General features: G+C 37.9%; 1 protein-coding gene across 1 annotated transcript in view; it reads left to right on the forward strand.

Moving 5' to 3' along the window:
- LOC121738525 (ubiquitin carboxyl-terminal hydrolase 35) overlaps nucleotides 1-15750 on the forward strand; it is a 33700-nt gene that overhangs the window by 557 nt on the left and 17393 nt on the right. Inside the window, exons 3-7 of the mRNA XM_042130653.1 lie at nucleotides 2651-2808; nucleotides 9999-10133; nucleotides 12314-12537; nucleotides 13410-13568; nucleotides 15212-15382. Coding sequence (XP_041986587.1) covers nucleotides 2652-2808; nucleotides 9999-10133; nucleotides 12314-12537; nucleotides 13410-13568; nucleotides 15212-15382 — 846 coding nt within the window. The 5' untranslated portion in view covers nucleotide 2651. The remainder of the gene's footprint in view (nucleotides 1-2650; nucleotides 2809-9998; nucleotides 10134-12313; nucleotides 12538-13409; nucleotides 13569-15211; nucleotides 15383-15750) is intronic.

Below are 15750 nucleotides of genomic sequence, written 5' to 3' on the forward strand. Positions count from 1 at the left end.
TGGATAGCAATATTAAGTCCTACCTACAATAATAGTAAACAATACGTAATACCTACTTTAAAAAGCCTTTTTAAAACAAGTACCCACATTTTTTGCTTTGTTTTGTGACTAATAATGTTAACTATCAATTATCATCAAGTTTTGTGAGTGAGATAAATAGGTAAAAAATCTTACTACTCGACCTGGCCAGAGAAATTCATAATATTTTTTAGTGATTCTCTAAGGATAATTTCACCTAAACTAACTTCCGTAAAAAAATCTTCACAAGAACACAATATGTGTGCAGACTTTTTAAACACTCCTATGAAACTGACATATACTGATTTTGAATTAAAAATAAACAGAGACCACTTTAATATGTTACACTCATTTTCCGGGTTTGTCAATTTAGCGCCATAACTGGCAAGCCTGGCTGGAGTGCCTCAGCTTGTCATGTGTGTATGGCATGACAAGCTGGTCTATCCTAGTTTAAGTTTAATAGCTAGAATGGGAATGAACGATACAACACATAATATTTAGTTTGTTTCATTAATTTCACTGTGAATGTAAATTTATAAACAAGCCATAGACCCAACCAGATTGTAATGACAACAAAAAGAATTAGTCAAGTGTAAGTCGGACACGGATGGTTCCGTACCGTGAAATGGCTATTTTTGTATGGGAGCCCCACCTAAATATTTATATAATTTAATTTTTATAATTTATTTTTAAAGTAAAAATATAAATAAGTATTACGTGAACATCTCAAAAGCCTACCTGTTGGCACTATTGACATCGAGCAAAATAGGGCAAAAAAAATCATGTTTATGGCAGAAACAGTGGTTCAGTTGTACTGAAAAAAAAAAGAAATAATAAGGCACTTGCTATAATTGCTTTATATTTAAATTGCAGTATACTTTACACGCATATGTCTAGTCACACACACACACACAAACATTGTGCCGAACTGAAATGACGCTAGATGAGTGCTAAGTTTACTTAAAGCGATAAAAGCTATGGAATAGCTTAAAAATGTTAAATAGTTTTTAATATGAGAAAGAACATAGTCTCAGGACCGTTTCTCTCGTTCAATTTCGTAAATAAGTCGTTAGTAAGCCCAGCGTTTATCCAAGTGATTTTCTTCGAACAGATAATATGATTGTCCAGTCAAACTTCATCTCACAATTTTTACTAAGTCAATATGTTTTGTGAAAAACTGGAGAAATTATCGTTCTCCGGAGGACGGGAGGTTAAGAATTATTACCGGAGTCTCCTGGACAATCCAGGAGGGTTGGGAACCCTATATGGAACCCTAAAAACTAGTGGCAAAACAATTCAAAGTGATGCTTCATTGACTGTTAATTGCAAGAGACTTTATGAAAGTAAATGTGTTTTTTTCTATAAAAAACTTGCAATTAAGAAAAACCTACACTATATTGGGAAATAAAGTGTAATGTTTATCAATTTTTTTTTTATTCTTTTAATGAAATAAGGGGGCAAACGAGCAAACGGGTCACCTGATGGAAAGCAACTTCCGTCGCCCATGGACACTTGCAGCATCAGAAGAGCTGCAAGTGCGTTACCGGCCTTTTAAGAGGGAATAGGGTAATAGGGGAGGGTAGGGAAGGGAATAGGGGAGGGTAGGGACGGGAATAGGGTAGGGGTCAGGGGTTTGGGCCTCCGGTAAACTCACTCACTCAGCGAAACACAGCGCAAGCGCTGTTTCACGCCGGTTTTCTGTGAGAACGTGGTATTTCTCCGGTCGAGCGGGCCCATTCGTGCCGAAGCATGGCTCTCCCACGTATAAATGTAAATGTAGTGAAATATGAAGTTATGATCTTCCATAAAGTGTATTATGCTATAGTGGTTTGTTTATATTCCCAGTAAAATGAATTGACACAAACAGTTAAGCATTTCAGGGAAATTATTCAATCTCTGCCTTCAAAAAATACTGTCAGGTTAAGTATTCTCAAATTCAGAAAGCACTGCCAGGTTTAAAATTTACCTCAGGGTTCTTATTAGTACATCCCTCTCTGGTTTAACACCTTATCAGGAATAATTACATGTTTACAAACTATCAATTGCTCCTCATAGGTCAGCAAAGCCCAATTACACTGTAATACCTTATTATGAGCTTCGTAAAAATCTTATATTTTTCTTGTGTGTCTAATGCTAAGTATATAAGTATACATACGGTTTCACTCAATCGAGCCAATAACGTCGAGCAAAATCCGCAGCTCGGGCTTTCGTCCACACATTCAGCATTGCTCGATAGTTTTACTCTAAGGCGATTTGCAGACGACGGAGCGGGGTGGGCCGGTCAATTTCGCCGCGTACGCCCGTCGATGTCTGCGGCTCTTTCGGGGCGCGGTCTTTTTGCCCGCCGTGTGCGTTGGTAATTTAGGATTCCCTTTGTGCTATCGTTCGCGGCGAAATTGACCGGTCCGCCCTGCCCCGTCGTCTGCAAAGCGTCTAAATCGATATATTTGATTCCGTCAAGCCGGCTCGATGCGAGCCTTCAAACTGGCTCGATGCGAGCCTTCGAGATGTGAGTTTTGCGGTCCACACTCCACACAGTAATTGTTACTCGGTTTGGAGTAAAACTATCGAGCAAAATCGTATGTGAGTACTTAGCATAATTTTGTATTTTTTTTTAACTTTGTGACTACAGAATGGCAGTCAAGAAGCATAAACTAGGTGCGGACCATCAGAAGCAGATTGACTTGATGGCATTGGCAAAGTATTTGCAGTTGTTAAATGAACAACAAAATTATATTCCTCAAGCGCCAGAGATGATGCAAAACTGTCAGGATATCTTGAAATGTCTTGGTAAGTATTGGAAAATTTAAATTTTAACTTAAACCTACTAAGATTTTATTTATTACAATATTTTTTTTATGTAAAGAAAATATGATATAAATTTTTAATAATGTAAATTCTTCTGAGTTTTTGTACGTTCAAAAATCACTATACATATCTAATATAGTATAATAATATATTGATTGCATCTTCATTGCGCCTTAACATGATGTGGGAATCATACTATATTTTTCGGGGATAAAGAAAGAATTTACTCAGTTCTTAAATGTGAAAAAGTTACTGACAGACACACTATCGCATCTGTTTGTTTTGTATTTAAGAGAAGACTTATATTAAGTACTCGAATACGGTTTTACTCGATGGAGCAATCACGTAGAGTAAAAACTACGGCTCGGGCTTGTGTCCACACATTCAGCATTACTCGATAGTTTTACTACAAATCAAGTAAAAATTATCGTGTGGACCGCAAAACTAACGTAATATATTGGACTTTTTGTAGAGTTTGTGAGTACTTTGGTTTTGCTTCGGTTAATTTCCAGGCCTACCTGTTTACTTGCGGTGTACAATATGTTTATCATCGACTGTAGCTCGGTTGCATTTTCTGATAGTAAGACGATGTCGTCTGCGAATCTCAAATTACTCAAGCTCCTTTCAAGCTTAATTCTACTATAACAATTACGGTAGAAGTTTTTCAGGATTTTGATATATATGCTGGGCAGGGCCGGATTTAGAGGTCGAGAGGCTTCGGGGCAACAGAGGAGTGGAGGCCCCCTGGCCCCAAATTATTTTCCAAATAAAGTGGACAATTTTTTTCAGTTGAGTTTTTCAATAAATAATTTATTGTGGAACCAAGTATAGATTATTTTATTATTCAACAAACATATAAATATAATCGGAAACGAGAAATATCTGAAATTAAATTTTAGCGTTAACAAATGGAATCTTCCGAGCTTTTTTCGTCGAAAAATCGTTGATGATTTCGCTGAAATCCAGTTCCCGGAGTAGATCACTTTCAATACTCAGGAGAGAAAGCTTTGATAGACGATTTTGTCCCATCGTGGTTCGAAGCCTATTTTTTATAATTTTCATTTTTGAAAATGAGCGTTCTCCCGTGCAATTTGATACCATCAAAACCAAATACATTCTCAATGCAATTTCAAAGTTTGGGAATGTAGCTCTGAAATTTTGATCTTCGAGAATTTGGTAGTAAAATAGTTCCGGAGATTGGTCTTTGCCATAGTCCTTTTTGTATGAGTCGATCAAAGATACAAATTGGACCAACTCATTACCAAGACTAGGTTCTAAATCATCCTGATAAACTTTCACCAATGCCTCTGCTGCAGCGTGCAGATTTTCAGCATCCATCTTGTCGATGTGATTGAGAAATCCAAATCTCGAACGTACAGTTTCATAAGCATGCAATCTTTCGGTAAGCGAAACGCATAGCTGGTCGACCACTGGGATAAAGGCGGAAAATTTGTATTTCTCCTTCGGTGACAGATTTGCGTCTTGTGCTTTCCCGTAATCAAGCGGATTCAACCTCACGTTTCTCGTTCTGGTCCTGGTGCGTGATTGTACGTATTCGTCAGTCTGAGATATTTTTTTGGCAGCTTCCTCGTATTTATCGAAATCATTCCTTTTAGATTCCACGAATGATTTCAATGATTCTAATGCACGCATTGCCGATTCAAGAATCATTTGCGGGTCTTGCAACATCTTGTTTGTAGCGTTGAATCGCTCCAAGATATCGTTCCAAAAGATTGCGAATAAAGCGGTTTCGAGACTACTCATCTTCTGTAGAAGGTGCGCTGCTTCATTCCTCGCGATGTCTTTTTGCTCTTTATCGGAAGATATGCTGGTTAGAGCTTCTTCGATTTCTGAATAGCCGTCGACTATGGCTTTCGTAGCTTCAGCTCGACAAGACCATCGAGTGTCACTTAGCTTTTTCAAGACGTAAAACTGTCCGCTTTTTTTCTTCGATAATTTCTCGATCAGAATTCCGTATCGTTCTGTACTTGCTGTGAAAAACGTATATAAATTCTGGACAAAATCAAAGAATTGAACAGCTGATGGACAAGAGTTGGCAGCTGCCTTTCCAACTAAATTAAGGGAATGACCACAACATGGTGCAAACGCCGATAAATGGTTTTTCTCCAAAATAAGAGCCTGCATCCCTTTGTATTTTCCACTCATGTTTGCAGCGTTGTCGTACGATTGGCCGCGGCAATCCATTATGTCTATTTGATGGTCACCTAAAAATGTGAGTAGAGCGTTTGCTGTGGCTTCGCCAGTATGACCGCAGTTTGGTAAAAAAGTGAGAAATCTTTCCTTTGGCGTCGATCCTTCCATATATCGAACAACTATAGTTAGCTGATCGATGTGAGATTCATCGGGAGTAGAGTCCACTGATACAGAATAGTATTTGGATTTTTTTATCCTGGATACTATTTCAGTTAGGACTTTATCGCCCATGCAAGCGATCAGTTCTTCGCAAATCGTGGACGAAAGGTAATTGACATGACCACTCCTTTGTTTGCATGCGTTTTCAAATGGGTAGCCAGGATTGGTTCATACTCGGCTAACAATTCCAAAATTCCCAGGAAATTTCCATTTCTCGGCGAGCCAACAATTTCATTGTCACCTCGAAAGGCCAATCCGCGTTAAGCAATGAATTTGATCGTACTAACGATAATTTTGAGAATTTTTCGCCAATACTCGATTTGTTGTGCCTCTTGCATTGCTAGCTCTTGGTCGATGCGTCCTGTGACTCTTCCCCGTTGCAGTAAACTCATTACTGATTCCAAATGAGTCTTCGAAATTTCATGTTCACACAGACGATCAGATGCATGCTTCCAGTCACTGAAGCCTTCTCCACTGAGTTTCGTATTTTGAGTGGACATTAATTTACACGCGTAACAATATATTTTCCCCGTAGTTGGAGAAAAGCAAAGCCAGAATCGATTGACGGTCTCTTGATTTTTATTGCGGCGTGTAAACATGTTCCTTGTACATTTCCGAACAAAGTTGGAAGTGTCTCGAGGTTGATCTTGAGGAAGGGAATTCTGCAGCGATACTTGATCGCAATTTTGAAGTTCCGTGGAACCTTTTTTCGCCCAATAATCGATCATTTGCTTTGTTATATTAACAGGCCAAAGACCTATGTCATTTTTGAGACCGCTTAATTCCTCGCTTAACTCTACTTCTTTTTGGGTTTGAGATTCAGTTATAGAAAATTGTGTGGTGTCGCCTGATGAAACTTCAGCCTCCGGGCCCTCAGGATTATCTTGGATATTATCGACATCTCTATTTATTGTTGAATCTCCTGTTGTTTTTTCAGGATCTTGAGGGATTTCTTCTTTATTCAACGACGTAAAAAAACTGGTCAATTTGGGGGTTTTAGCTAAAGATTCTTCGGATTTCTTGACCCGTTCTGCTTGCAATTTCCTCTTCTGAGAGCCACTGGCAAAAACTCGAGGAGTTTTGTGACGATCACTCATGGTTCCACTATAAAAGATTAAAAGAAATGTTAAGAAAACATGCGCCTGAAAAAGCCCTTAACCAATAGGAAAATAGTTCTGGAGATGATAGTCGAGCAAACAAAAATATTAGCAGAAACACAAAAAAGAGTTACGTAACATGGAAAATGGAAAGGATAGAGAAGTTGCGAGCTATGTATCGAAACCTGGCCAGTTATGTGCATGCTCTCAAAAATAAGAGACAAAAACAGGAGTGAATTGAGGAAAAGTATTTCAAAATTGAATGAGCAAGCGTTAATTTACCTTTTAAATATTGGCATTTGATCATGATATTCCAGTCGCCTAAATGATTAAATAATTAACTTACGCAGAACCAAATAAACGCATGATAAACAATAAATCATAACCTCTCCGTAACCGTTTTTTATGTTCTTGTTCTTTGCATATATTTCGTATATTTAAATGTTGAGAAAAACAACTTTTCGTAATTGCACAATCAACTATCACATTCAGTTTGTATTATAGATTACAAGATAAAGATGAAAATACTCACGTCTGTCCGTACAAATTCGAAAGAATTTACATTTGTTGGACAATTTTCGCAAGTTCGTAGCTTCTTGGACGCACGACGCACGTGGCACGTGAATGTATAAAACTCCGGGATTCCCTGCTACAAGCACGCCGCTCAGCCGGCTCAGCGGACACTTGGCGACGCTAGCGCTACGACGGAGCGTACAGACAAAAAACGGGGGAAACGGGTACCGCTGTACGCTGTATCGACACGCAAATACGGGGAATAGGCTGCTAAAATCCGCAGAATATACTATCAATTCCTTATCGAATTGGCAACTTTTATTCTATTGTGGATAGCCAGGAACAGGCAAAGAGCTTTTGAAGATTACAAGAAAGAAAACTCACACTTGCCACTTGCAAGGTAAAACAGCGAAAGAAAAATGTCTAAAAGCGGAAACAGCGTAAAAAATAAATAAAATAATCTCGTAAATAAAAAAATTTTTACGAGTGTTTACTAGTTGGAATTTGAATTTTTTTTTTTGAAGTCTCCATTGTGGGGGCCCCTCTTTCGTGGAGGCCCCGGGGCTGTAGCCCCGGTTGCCCCCCCCCCCTAAATCCGGCCCTGATGCTGGGTCGACTCCTTGCGATTGTAGGGACTCCCATATGGAGTGGTGGTAAAGAGAATCGAAAGCTTTTTGGTAGTATATAAATATAAGGTAAAGTGGTTTGTTAAATTCTTGAAATTTGTCTATTATTAGTTCTATAGAGTGGATATGATCAATCGTGGAGAAACCACTTCTGAACCCCGCTTGTTCCGCGGGTTGATGTCTTTCGATATTGTCTCTCATTCTCTTTTCCAAGATAGACGAGAAAACTTTATACATTGAGGACAGCAGGCTTATTGGGCGGTAGTTTCCAATATTATTTGGGTCTCCCTTTTTATATATCAAAATTATATAAGATTCCGTCCATTGTGTTGGTACTATAGCCGATTCAAGCACGAGGTTAAAGAGATGCGTGAGAGGGACAGCTAGGTATGGGCATCCAATTTTCAAGGCTTCGTTAGGTATTTGATCCGGTCCAGGGCTTTTGTCGGTTTTGGTTTTCGTAATTGCCTTTATTACCTCCTCTACATCGATCTCGGGTATATTCATAGGTGCTTCCATCGACGTGTTGGTAGTGGGTGTCGACTCTACATTTTCGTAAAGATTTTTGTAAAAGCTAGTAGCTACTTTCAGTATTTCGTTTCTATTGGAAGTTATATTATTCGAGGTTTTTAAACCTTCTATCCATGTCTTGTGCAATCTAAGTTCCTTGTTTGCTCTTTTTAAGCTGCCTGACTGTAATACATGTTTTTCGAAAGTGTTTTTACGATGTATGTTATAATCGTTCCGGATATATTTAAAATTTTTTAAACTCCTTGTTTTTGTTTTGATTTTTTGGATTTGCTGTCGCCTAAAGATCAAATTCTGCGTCTTAGTAGAAAGAATAGTCTTGTTTTTTGGAGGTGTATAGGCCTTTTTGAGGCTACTGCTTATTGCTTGGACAATTTTATCATTTAGTTCTTGTACTGTAGAGCGTTGTTGCCAAGTAGGAAAGTTTTCTAAATTTTCTTTAAGTTTTTCCTTATAGATTTGTATTTCTCTATCATTCTTAAGATAACTCTTTCCAACAGCTCCGTAGCGTTTCCTGCTTTTGTTGTGTGGCTGTAATTTAAATTTTGCTCTTATTAATCTGTGATCACTAGGGAAATCAACATTAATCACCTGTACGTTTTGAGCGGATTTTTGGAAGTAAGTAAGTATATAATCCAGTTCGTTTTTTACCAGACCATTTGGTGATCTCCAGGTCCATCTTTCCCCGAATTTCTTTTTGAAAAAAGTGTTCAGGATTGCCAGTTTATTTTCGCATGCAAATTGTATAAGCCTCTCACCTCTACTATTTCTGCGTCCATAGCCAAAGCTTTTCATTATAAGGTTTTCATCGTGGCGAGGGTGACCTATTTTAGCGTTAAAATCGCCCATGACAATCACATATTTATTTGTTGTTTTTAATGCTTCGTTAACCACAGTGTAGGAAGTTTCTAAGTCGTTTTCTTTAGCGGATTCTGTAGGCGCGTAACATTGAATAATGCTTATTTCTATTTTATTAATACTGAGCTGTAATATAGCTACTCTTTCTGATAGTCCTTTGAAGCATATAATGTTTTGCTTATGGCGTTTGTTAACAATAAATCCCACACCGTATAAACCTGGAGTTTGTCCTATATAGAACAAAATGAAATCGCTGTATTCCTGTATAGACTCGCCCGTTCGCCTTTTCTCACACAGGCCGATGACGTCGTACCTGATATCTTTTATAGCGCAGCTTAATTCTAATAGTCGAGAATAGGATGATAGAGTTCTGACATTATAAGTTCCTACGTAGAGCATGATTTCCTCTTGAGGGTTTTGGTCTACTCCTCCCACGGGGACCGGCCGTCTTGGGAGGGGGCTAAGAGGAGGGGCTTCAGTTGTTAGTTTTTTGTCAACAGATTTATCTCGGTAGAGTTGGAGGTAGAGTCGAGATTTTTCGCTTGCATAGAGCTTTGCATGAATGATTTGATGTTATTAATTTTATTTCTTTTTGGTATTTGTTTAGCTTTGCTCCCGCTAGGTATTTTGTTCAGTAGGAGACGAGGACATGTTCCGTTTTTTCCTTAAATCAATTGCGGTGTTCCGGTTTTTTGGACTACCAGGCAGTATTACTATTTAGTCATACCGTAAGACAGCATTTTTTCCCTGTTTGCGTTCCTTTTCTACCGTTTCTTGTAATTCTTTTCGTTTTGCCAAAGTCTCTCGTGAAAAGTCTTCCTTAACGTCATAGTGCGAGCCCTTCAGCAGATTCTTTTTCTTTAAAATTTCTAACTTTTTTTTTTTATTTCTAACTTTTCTTTCTAAACGCATATGTATGGCTTGATTAAAGCTCGACAGCTGCTCGCGTCGAGTAAGTTCGAAGGAAATTAGATTTATTTAATTCCGTCGAGCCGTCTTGATGCGAACCTTCGAGCTGTAATTTTTACTCGATTTGGAGTAAAACTATCGAGTAACACCGTATGTGAGTATGTATTGATCATTAGAGATTGTTGTTTAAAACAAAAAATATTTTCAAGTTTAAATAGGATTATTTAGTTTGATTGATAATATCAATAACATATTTAAAATTTTACAGCTCGTACTTCTGGTAATGAAGATGAGTTGTGGCAATTGCTGCAACCAATTGAAGAGTTTTTGCTGCGTGTCGTAAGAAATGCAGACTGTGTCATAGCAATTTTGGATAAATTCTATGCCTACATTTCTGACCCACGTAAGTATAATTTATGTGCACATATTAGGGTCGACTGCAACCTCGCTTACACAAATATGTATTGCCATACATTTTGCTGAGATAAAAACCATAGTAGCAATACAATATTATGTATAATCTGGGGGCACGGGAGTGCCCCCCGCCAAGATGAGCCAAGCGAAGCGCGCAAGGGCACTACCTACCTTTTCTCGAAACGTTTCGTCGTATTTTTGCACCCTCGTAACTTTGGTTTGGATAATGCCAGATAGTTGAAATTTTCAAGATATTATGACATGGGCATAATAATTGAATGCGCAAAGTTTTAATATTGTTACTATTATACTTTAGATTTTATAGGTGTCCAAAAAGCCACAAAAATGGCACTGACTCACCGATCATCAAAATTGTTAGGGTACTTCCTGAAGTCTTAGAAAGCTGAAATTTGGTATGTAGCATACTATTAGTACAGAAACAACAAAAAATTATCAAACCCAACCTAACCTATCCCATCCCCTTGATATAGAGGGAGGATGTTAGTATGGGATACGCCGTTTCTTGTGCCAGATACAAAATTAAAAATAGAGTATATATATATACTTCTTGTCCAAAAAAAATACGTGTTAGCCATGAGAGACCATAGACTCATAGAAAACCGGCGTGAAACAGCGCTTGCCCTGTGTTTCGTCTAGTAAGTGAGTTAAGCGAAGGCCCAACTGAACCCCATACCTTATTCCCTATCCCTATTCTCTTCTGCGTATTCCCTTAGCCTATCCCTTCATAAAAAGGCCGAAAACGCACTTGCAACTCTTCTGATGTTACAGTGTCCATAGGCGCCGGTAGTTACTTTCCATCAGGTGACCTGTTTGCTCGTTTGCATCCTAAAGACCTAACAGATCCCCTCTTAAAGGCTGGCAAAGCACTTGCAACTTTTCTAATATCGCGAGTGCACATCCTAGTTTGCCCCTTAATTTCATAAAAGCGTATTATTATGTGGTAATTTTTATTAGAGAATCCCGTAACTCAATATAAATAATATTAAAATATATAATTATTATGTTCCTTTTATTATTCATTTATTACTTTACTTTGTAGACCCTAGAGCTTAAAAATATGTAAGTTCAAAGCATAGTCGACAGTCGTAGTCTCAGCATTTTCTTGCAAATATTTAATTTTAGGACGTAAACAACATCGGTTAGTACAAAGAAGAACACCTATATATGAAAGTTAAACGGCTACATCAAACATCTTCGCGTCAAACAATAGTGCGATGTACATACCCAACAGTGACATCTCTTATTGACTAGGTACTAGGTAGTGTAGAGTATGTACCACCGAGAAAATTGATTGATGTTGCTAAAAATATTACATAATCGATGAAAATTTCAAGTCTCTAGCTTCTACCGTTCTTGAGATAGATCCAAGAGACAGACAGACGGACGGACAGCGGACAGATAATGAAGTCTAGTAATAGGATTCCGTTTTTACCCTCTGGGTACGGAAACCTAAAAGAAATACACCCAAAAAAAAAGAAAAAAATGAACTAAAAGAAAAAATAACATAAACCAACTTACAAAAAGAAATGAAATCCCACCAAAAACATTTTCATGTAAAAATGTTGCCAAGATGAGAACATAACATAGTTCGTGGTGTCAAAAAGTAGTGAGATCTCATGTAGAGCCTAGTTTCTAACCTTAAATACTCAGCCCTAAATCTAAAAACCTAACTTTTACACTAAAGTGCGACAAAATACTTGATAATAATATAATGTGTCAGCCGCACGAGAAGAACCTAGGCTCTACATGAGATCTCACTACTTTTTGACAACACGAACTATAATATTATGTTCTCATCTTGGCAACATTTTTACATGAAAATATTTTTGGTGGGATATTGTTTACTATATGTACAGTATGTGAGTGTGCAATGTGCATGCAACATGTGTACCTACTGTGTAGTTATATCTGAAATATAAAAGAAATTAATTAAGCAATGATAATAATGACAATGTTGTATGTTATTTGGCACAGATATAGAGTGGACCAACAACACGAGGACATAGGCAATTTTTTGCGGGAAAATGTAGGGTTTCAGTAAAGTTCCCAATTTAGGTGGGCGAAACCGCGTGAAACTTTTAGTATATTATACTCGTACATATAAGCTGATAATAATAATCAATATAATTATTAATTGTATATTTTCAGAGTCAGTAATTTATCCTCCTATTGCGGATGTTCTGGTGGTGATTGAGGGTGCTGATGAGGAGTCAATACTCATGGCGGCCAAGTGGGTTGTGAAGCAGAGGAAGGATGAGCCTACCGGCACTAATCACACAGTGGCACTGTCCCGATTATATTTATGGCTGTGCAACTGGCATGGCACGCCGGCCCTTGGCAATTGGATATTGGCCTACATCAAAGCACTAGAAGTGAGTTATTCTTTCTAACTGTAATAGGTATAGTCGTACTGTACCTTTGAATTTTGTAAACTGAGTAAGTCGAAAAGTTGATGGTTGTCATTGAGATTTTAGGCGAAGGACATTAATTGGTCGCTGTTAAGCATTTGTGTAGGTACTAACTACTAACCCACAAAATTTTCTTTTGTTAAATTTTGCATGCAGTCTTGTTCTAAATCATCTAAAGAACATAACTGCATTTATAACACAATACGTGATTTTTTGTGGATTAGTACACGCATGCTTAACAGCGTCAAAGGGGTACGAACCTTTGTGGCATATCTAGCCGCCGGCCATCTTGATATTTTCCGAGCACGATGAAAGTGGTATATTTCTATCAGTGCCGTAAATAGGGCGGTGCCACCGGTGCCCAGGCACAGGGCGTAGACTCTGGGGGGCGCAAGAATGGCCAGACCAGGCAGACTCTTATTCTTTCGAATTGCTCCCGATAAGTATTTCCCGCTGCGCCCCAGAGATGTTTTCCAATGTAGTAAAAGAAATCTACAGCCGAACATATTACCTTCTCCTTTTTGGAAGCCAGTTAAAAAACAAGGGTGCAGTTATAAGCTCGCACAGGGCAGGGCAGGGCAGGGCAAAAAAGGCTATTTACGGCACTGATTTGGATAGAGGACACTTATACAAACAAAAAATGTTCTATAACATGGTATCCTAAAGTGTCACAATCAAAATGGCCGGCGGCTAGATATGCCAGGCTCCATACAAAACTGTTCGAACCCCTTTTATGATTGACACTATTATGTGTATGTCGTGGTCAAGAGTCGGTCCTGCGCTTATCAGCTGATGTCCGTCAATCATTTAACTTTTATCCTATCATTCATTTGCAGGAGAGCCAGCGGTTCAACATTCTGATTGAAGCGAGTCTCGAGCAGGTCGGGAATCTGTTCCTGGCTCTGGGTGATATGCTTGTCTTCCACCAGAGCTACGTCAGAGTGACCCTCCATGTTTTGGAGTCGCTGAGGGAATCTGCAGAGGCGTTTGATAAGGTAAGTTAAATATTATGAAACTGTTGGAGAAACTGATTCAAAGGCAGGTTGGCTCGTAATTTTTCAAGCTACTTCCAAAAAGGAGGAAGTTGTGACGTGTTCGTCTGCATATTTTTTTTGTATGTTCAACGATAACTTCGCCGTTTGTGGACCGATTTTCATTTTTTTTTGTTATTGCATAGGGTTTAATCCAAATTTGGTACCTGATGATGGGATTCATGAGGAATCGAGGGAACTCCTTGAAATTTGTATGGAAACATTTAGTGATTTCGATTTTTTCTGAAGTATTTGAGGCACATGCTACCAAAAAGTAAGATTTTGCACCAGGTTTATACCCTGGTTCCAAAGGTACCGACCAGAACTTCTGGATCATTATAGATAAAGGTTCGGAGATTTTGGCGTTGTTTAAATAACTAAAAGCATATTTATTAAGCCAATACATCAATTTGATTTATCATCACCATCACAACCATAATTATACCATTGGTCATCAGTCATCACATTATGACCCAATTATTATTAATACTTTTATTGATATTTTGCATCGAAACAGATGTTTTTGATGATTATTTATTTTAGGTCAAAGAAGAAAGAAATCATTGATTAATTATTAATCATCTTATGTAGATGACGGACCTATGTCTTTATGTAAGTCCGTCATCTGTATATGAATCAATTTCTTCGATAATAATTATATTATTCTTCGCGGATAGTGTAATATTATTGCACTGTCCACGTAGAAAAATAAAAACATGGAAGTCATACAAACTAAGTCGTTAATAATAATCTAGCTAGAGGTTCTGTCAAATAAAACATAAAAAAACCGGCCAAGTACGTGTCGGGCCACGCGCAATATAGGGTTGCGTAGAACCGCTAGGTGTTTTACACTACTAGCAACATCATCTCAGTTACGTTCAAAGGAATTTGAACGAAAAGTTCTTTTATACTTCGCCGAATACATTTTTTTAATTGTACGAATATTATTACTTAATAAATTATGAAGTCTTCTTAGCCGTGATAGTATTCCTTTTATATTAAGCATATTTACACATTTCCAAAAGCAACCTTTTAGCTGGTAGATGGGGGGACACTGGACTTCTACGATTTTTTCGACTTTAAAACTTAATATTTCACAAACGGATCCCTAAATCGAAAAATGATATAATAATATTTTTAAAAATGTTATGAGTATTCATTTTTAAAAAACCTATCCAATGACACCCCACACGACAGGGTGGACGCGAAAAAATCATCCCCGCTTGATGTGTGGGGAACCACCATAAAAAAATATTTTTTTAAGATTTCATGTACCATTTTGTCGCCATCATTAATATTTGAATTCATGCCAAATTACAGCTTTATAGGTCCTATAGTCTCTCTGGTAGAGTTACGAAAGGTTCTATCGTACCCGCAACTCTGCCTTAAGCGATGAGTGGAGCACCATGGGGTTTTAGTGGGTAGACAGGAGTCCCACATACCCCGGCCGATATCCCCAATTTGCCGGGGATGCGTAAAGCATTTCCCCATGTTAAAAAAAAAGGACAGACAGACGGACGGACAGACCGGAACTACAAGGGTTCCTTGTTGACTACGGAACCCTTAAAATAAGCTTAAATACCTCTATTCATAATATTTTATTTCAGATCTCACCATATATTGAGCGTGTTCTGGTAAACTTGGCATCTGACAGTGAGCAATGGAGTCGTGAGTTACTTCAGAAATTGGTTGATATCCTGACGGCCATGGTCGACTGCATCAGCAACAGAAACACAGCTACAGAGCAGATACAGTTCAGAAATAGATATGCTACAGTTGTAAGTAATAAAATGTAATATTTGCATAGAATATCTGTAAAACAAAAAAAAATGGAAAACGATGTCAAGTATTTCTAGCTAGTACTTAAAATTTGTTATCTAAGCCAACCTACTGATTTTACAAATATTTACAGAGTACAGCTAGTCTACACTAGTTTATTTATGTGGCTTAGCTTTTATACATACTAATCTTATATCTTTAAACCAGCAATTCTTGTATATATATAAATATATAATTGGAATCTCGGAATCGGCTCCAACGGTTTTCATGAAACTTAGTATATAGGGGGTTTCGGGGGCGATAAATCGATCTAGCTAGGAATAATTTTTAGAAAATGTCATTTTATTCGTGTTTTATCGAATACCGA

The sequence above is a fragment of the Aricia agestis genome, chromosome Z (assembly GCF_905147365.1).
Source record: "Aricia agestis chromosome Z, ilAriAges1.1, whole genome shotgun sequence".
Taxonomy (NCBI): Eukaryota; Metazoa; Arthropoda; class Insecta; order Lepidoptera; family Lycaenidae; genus Aricia; species Aricia agestis.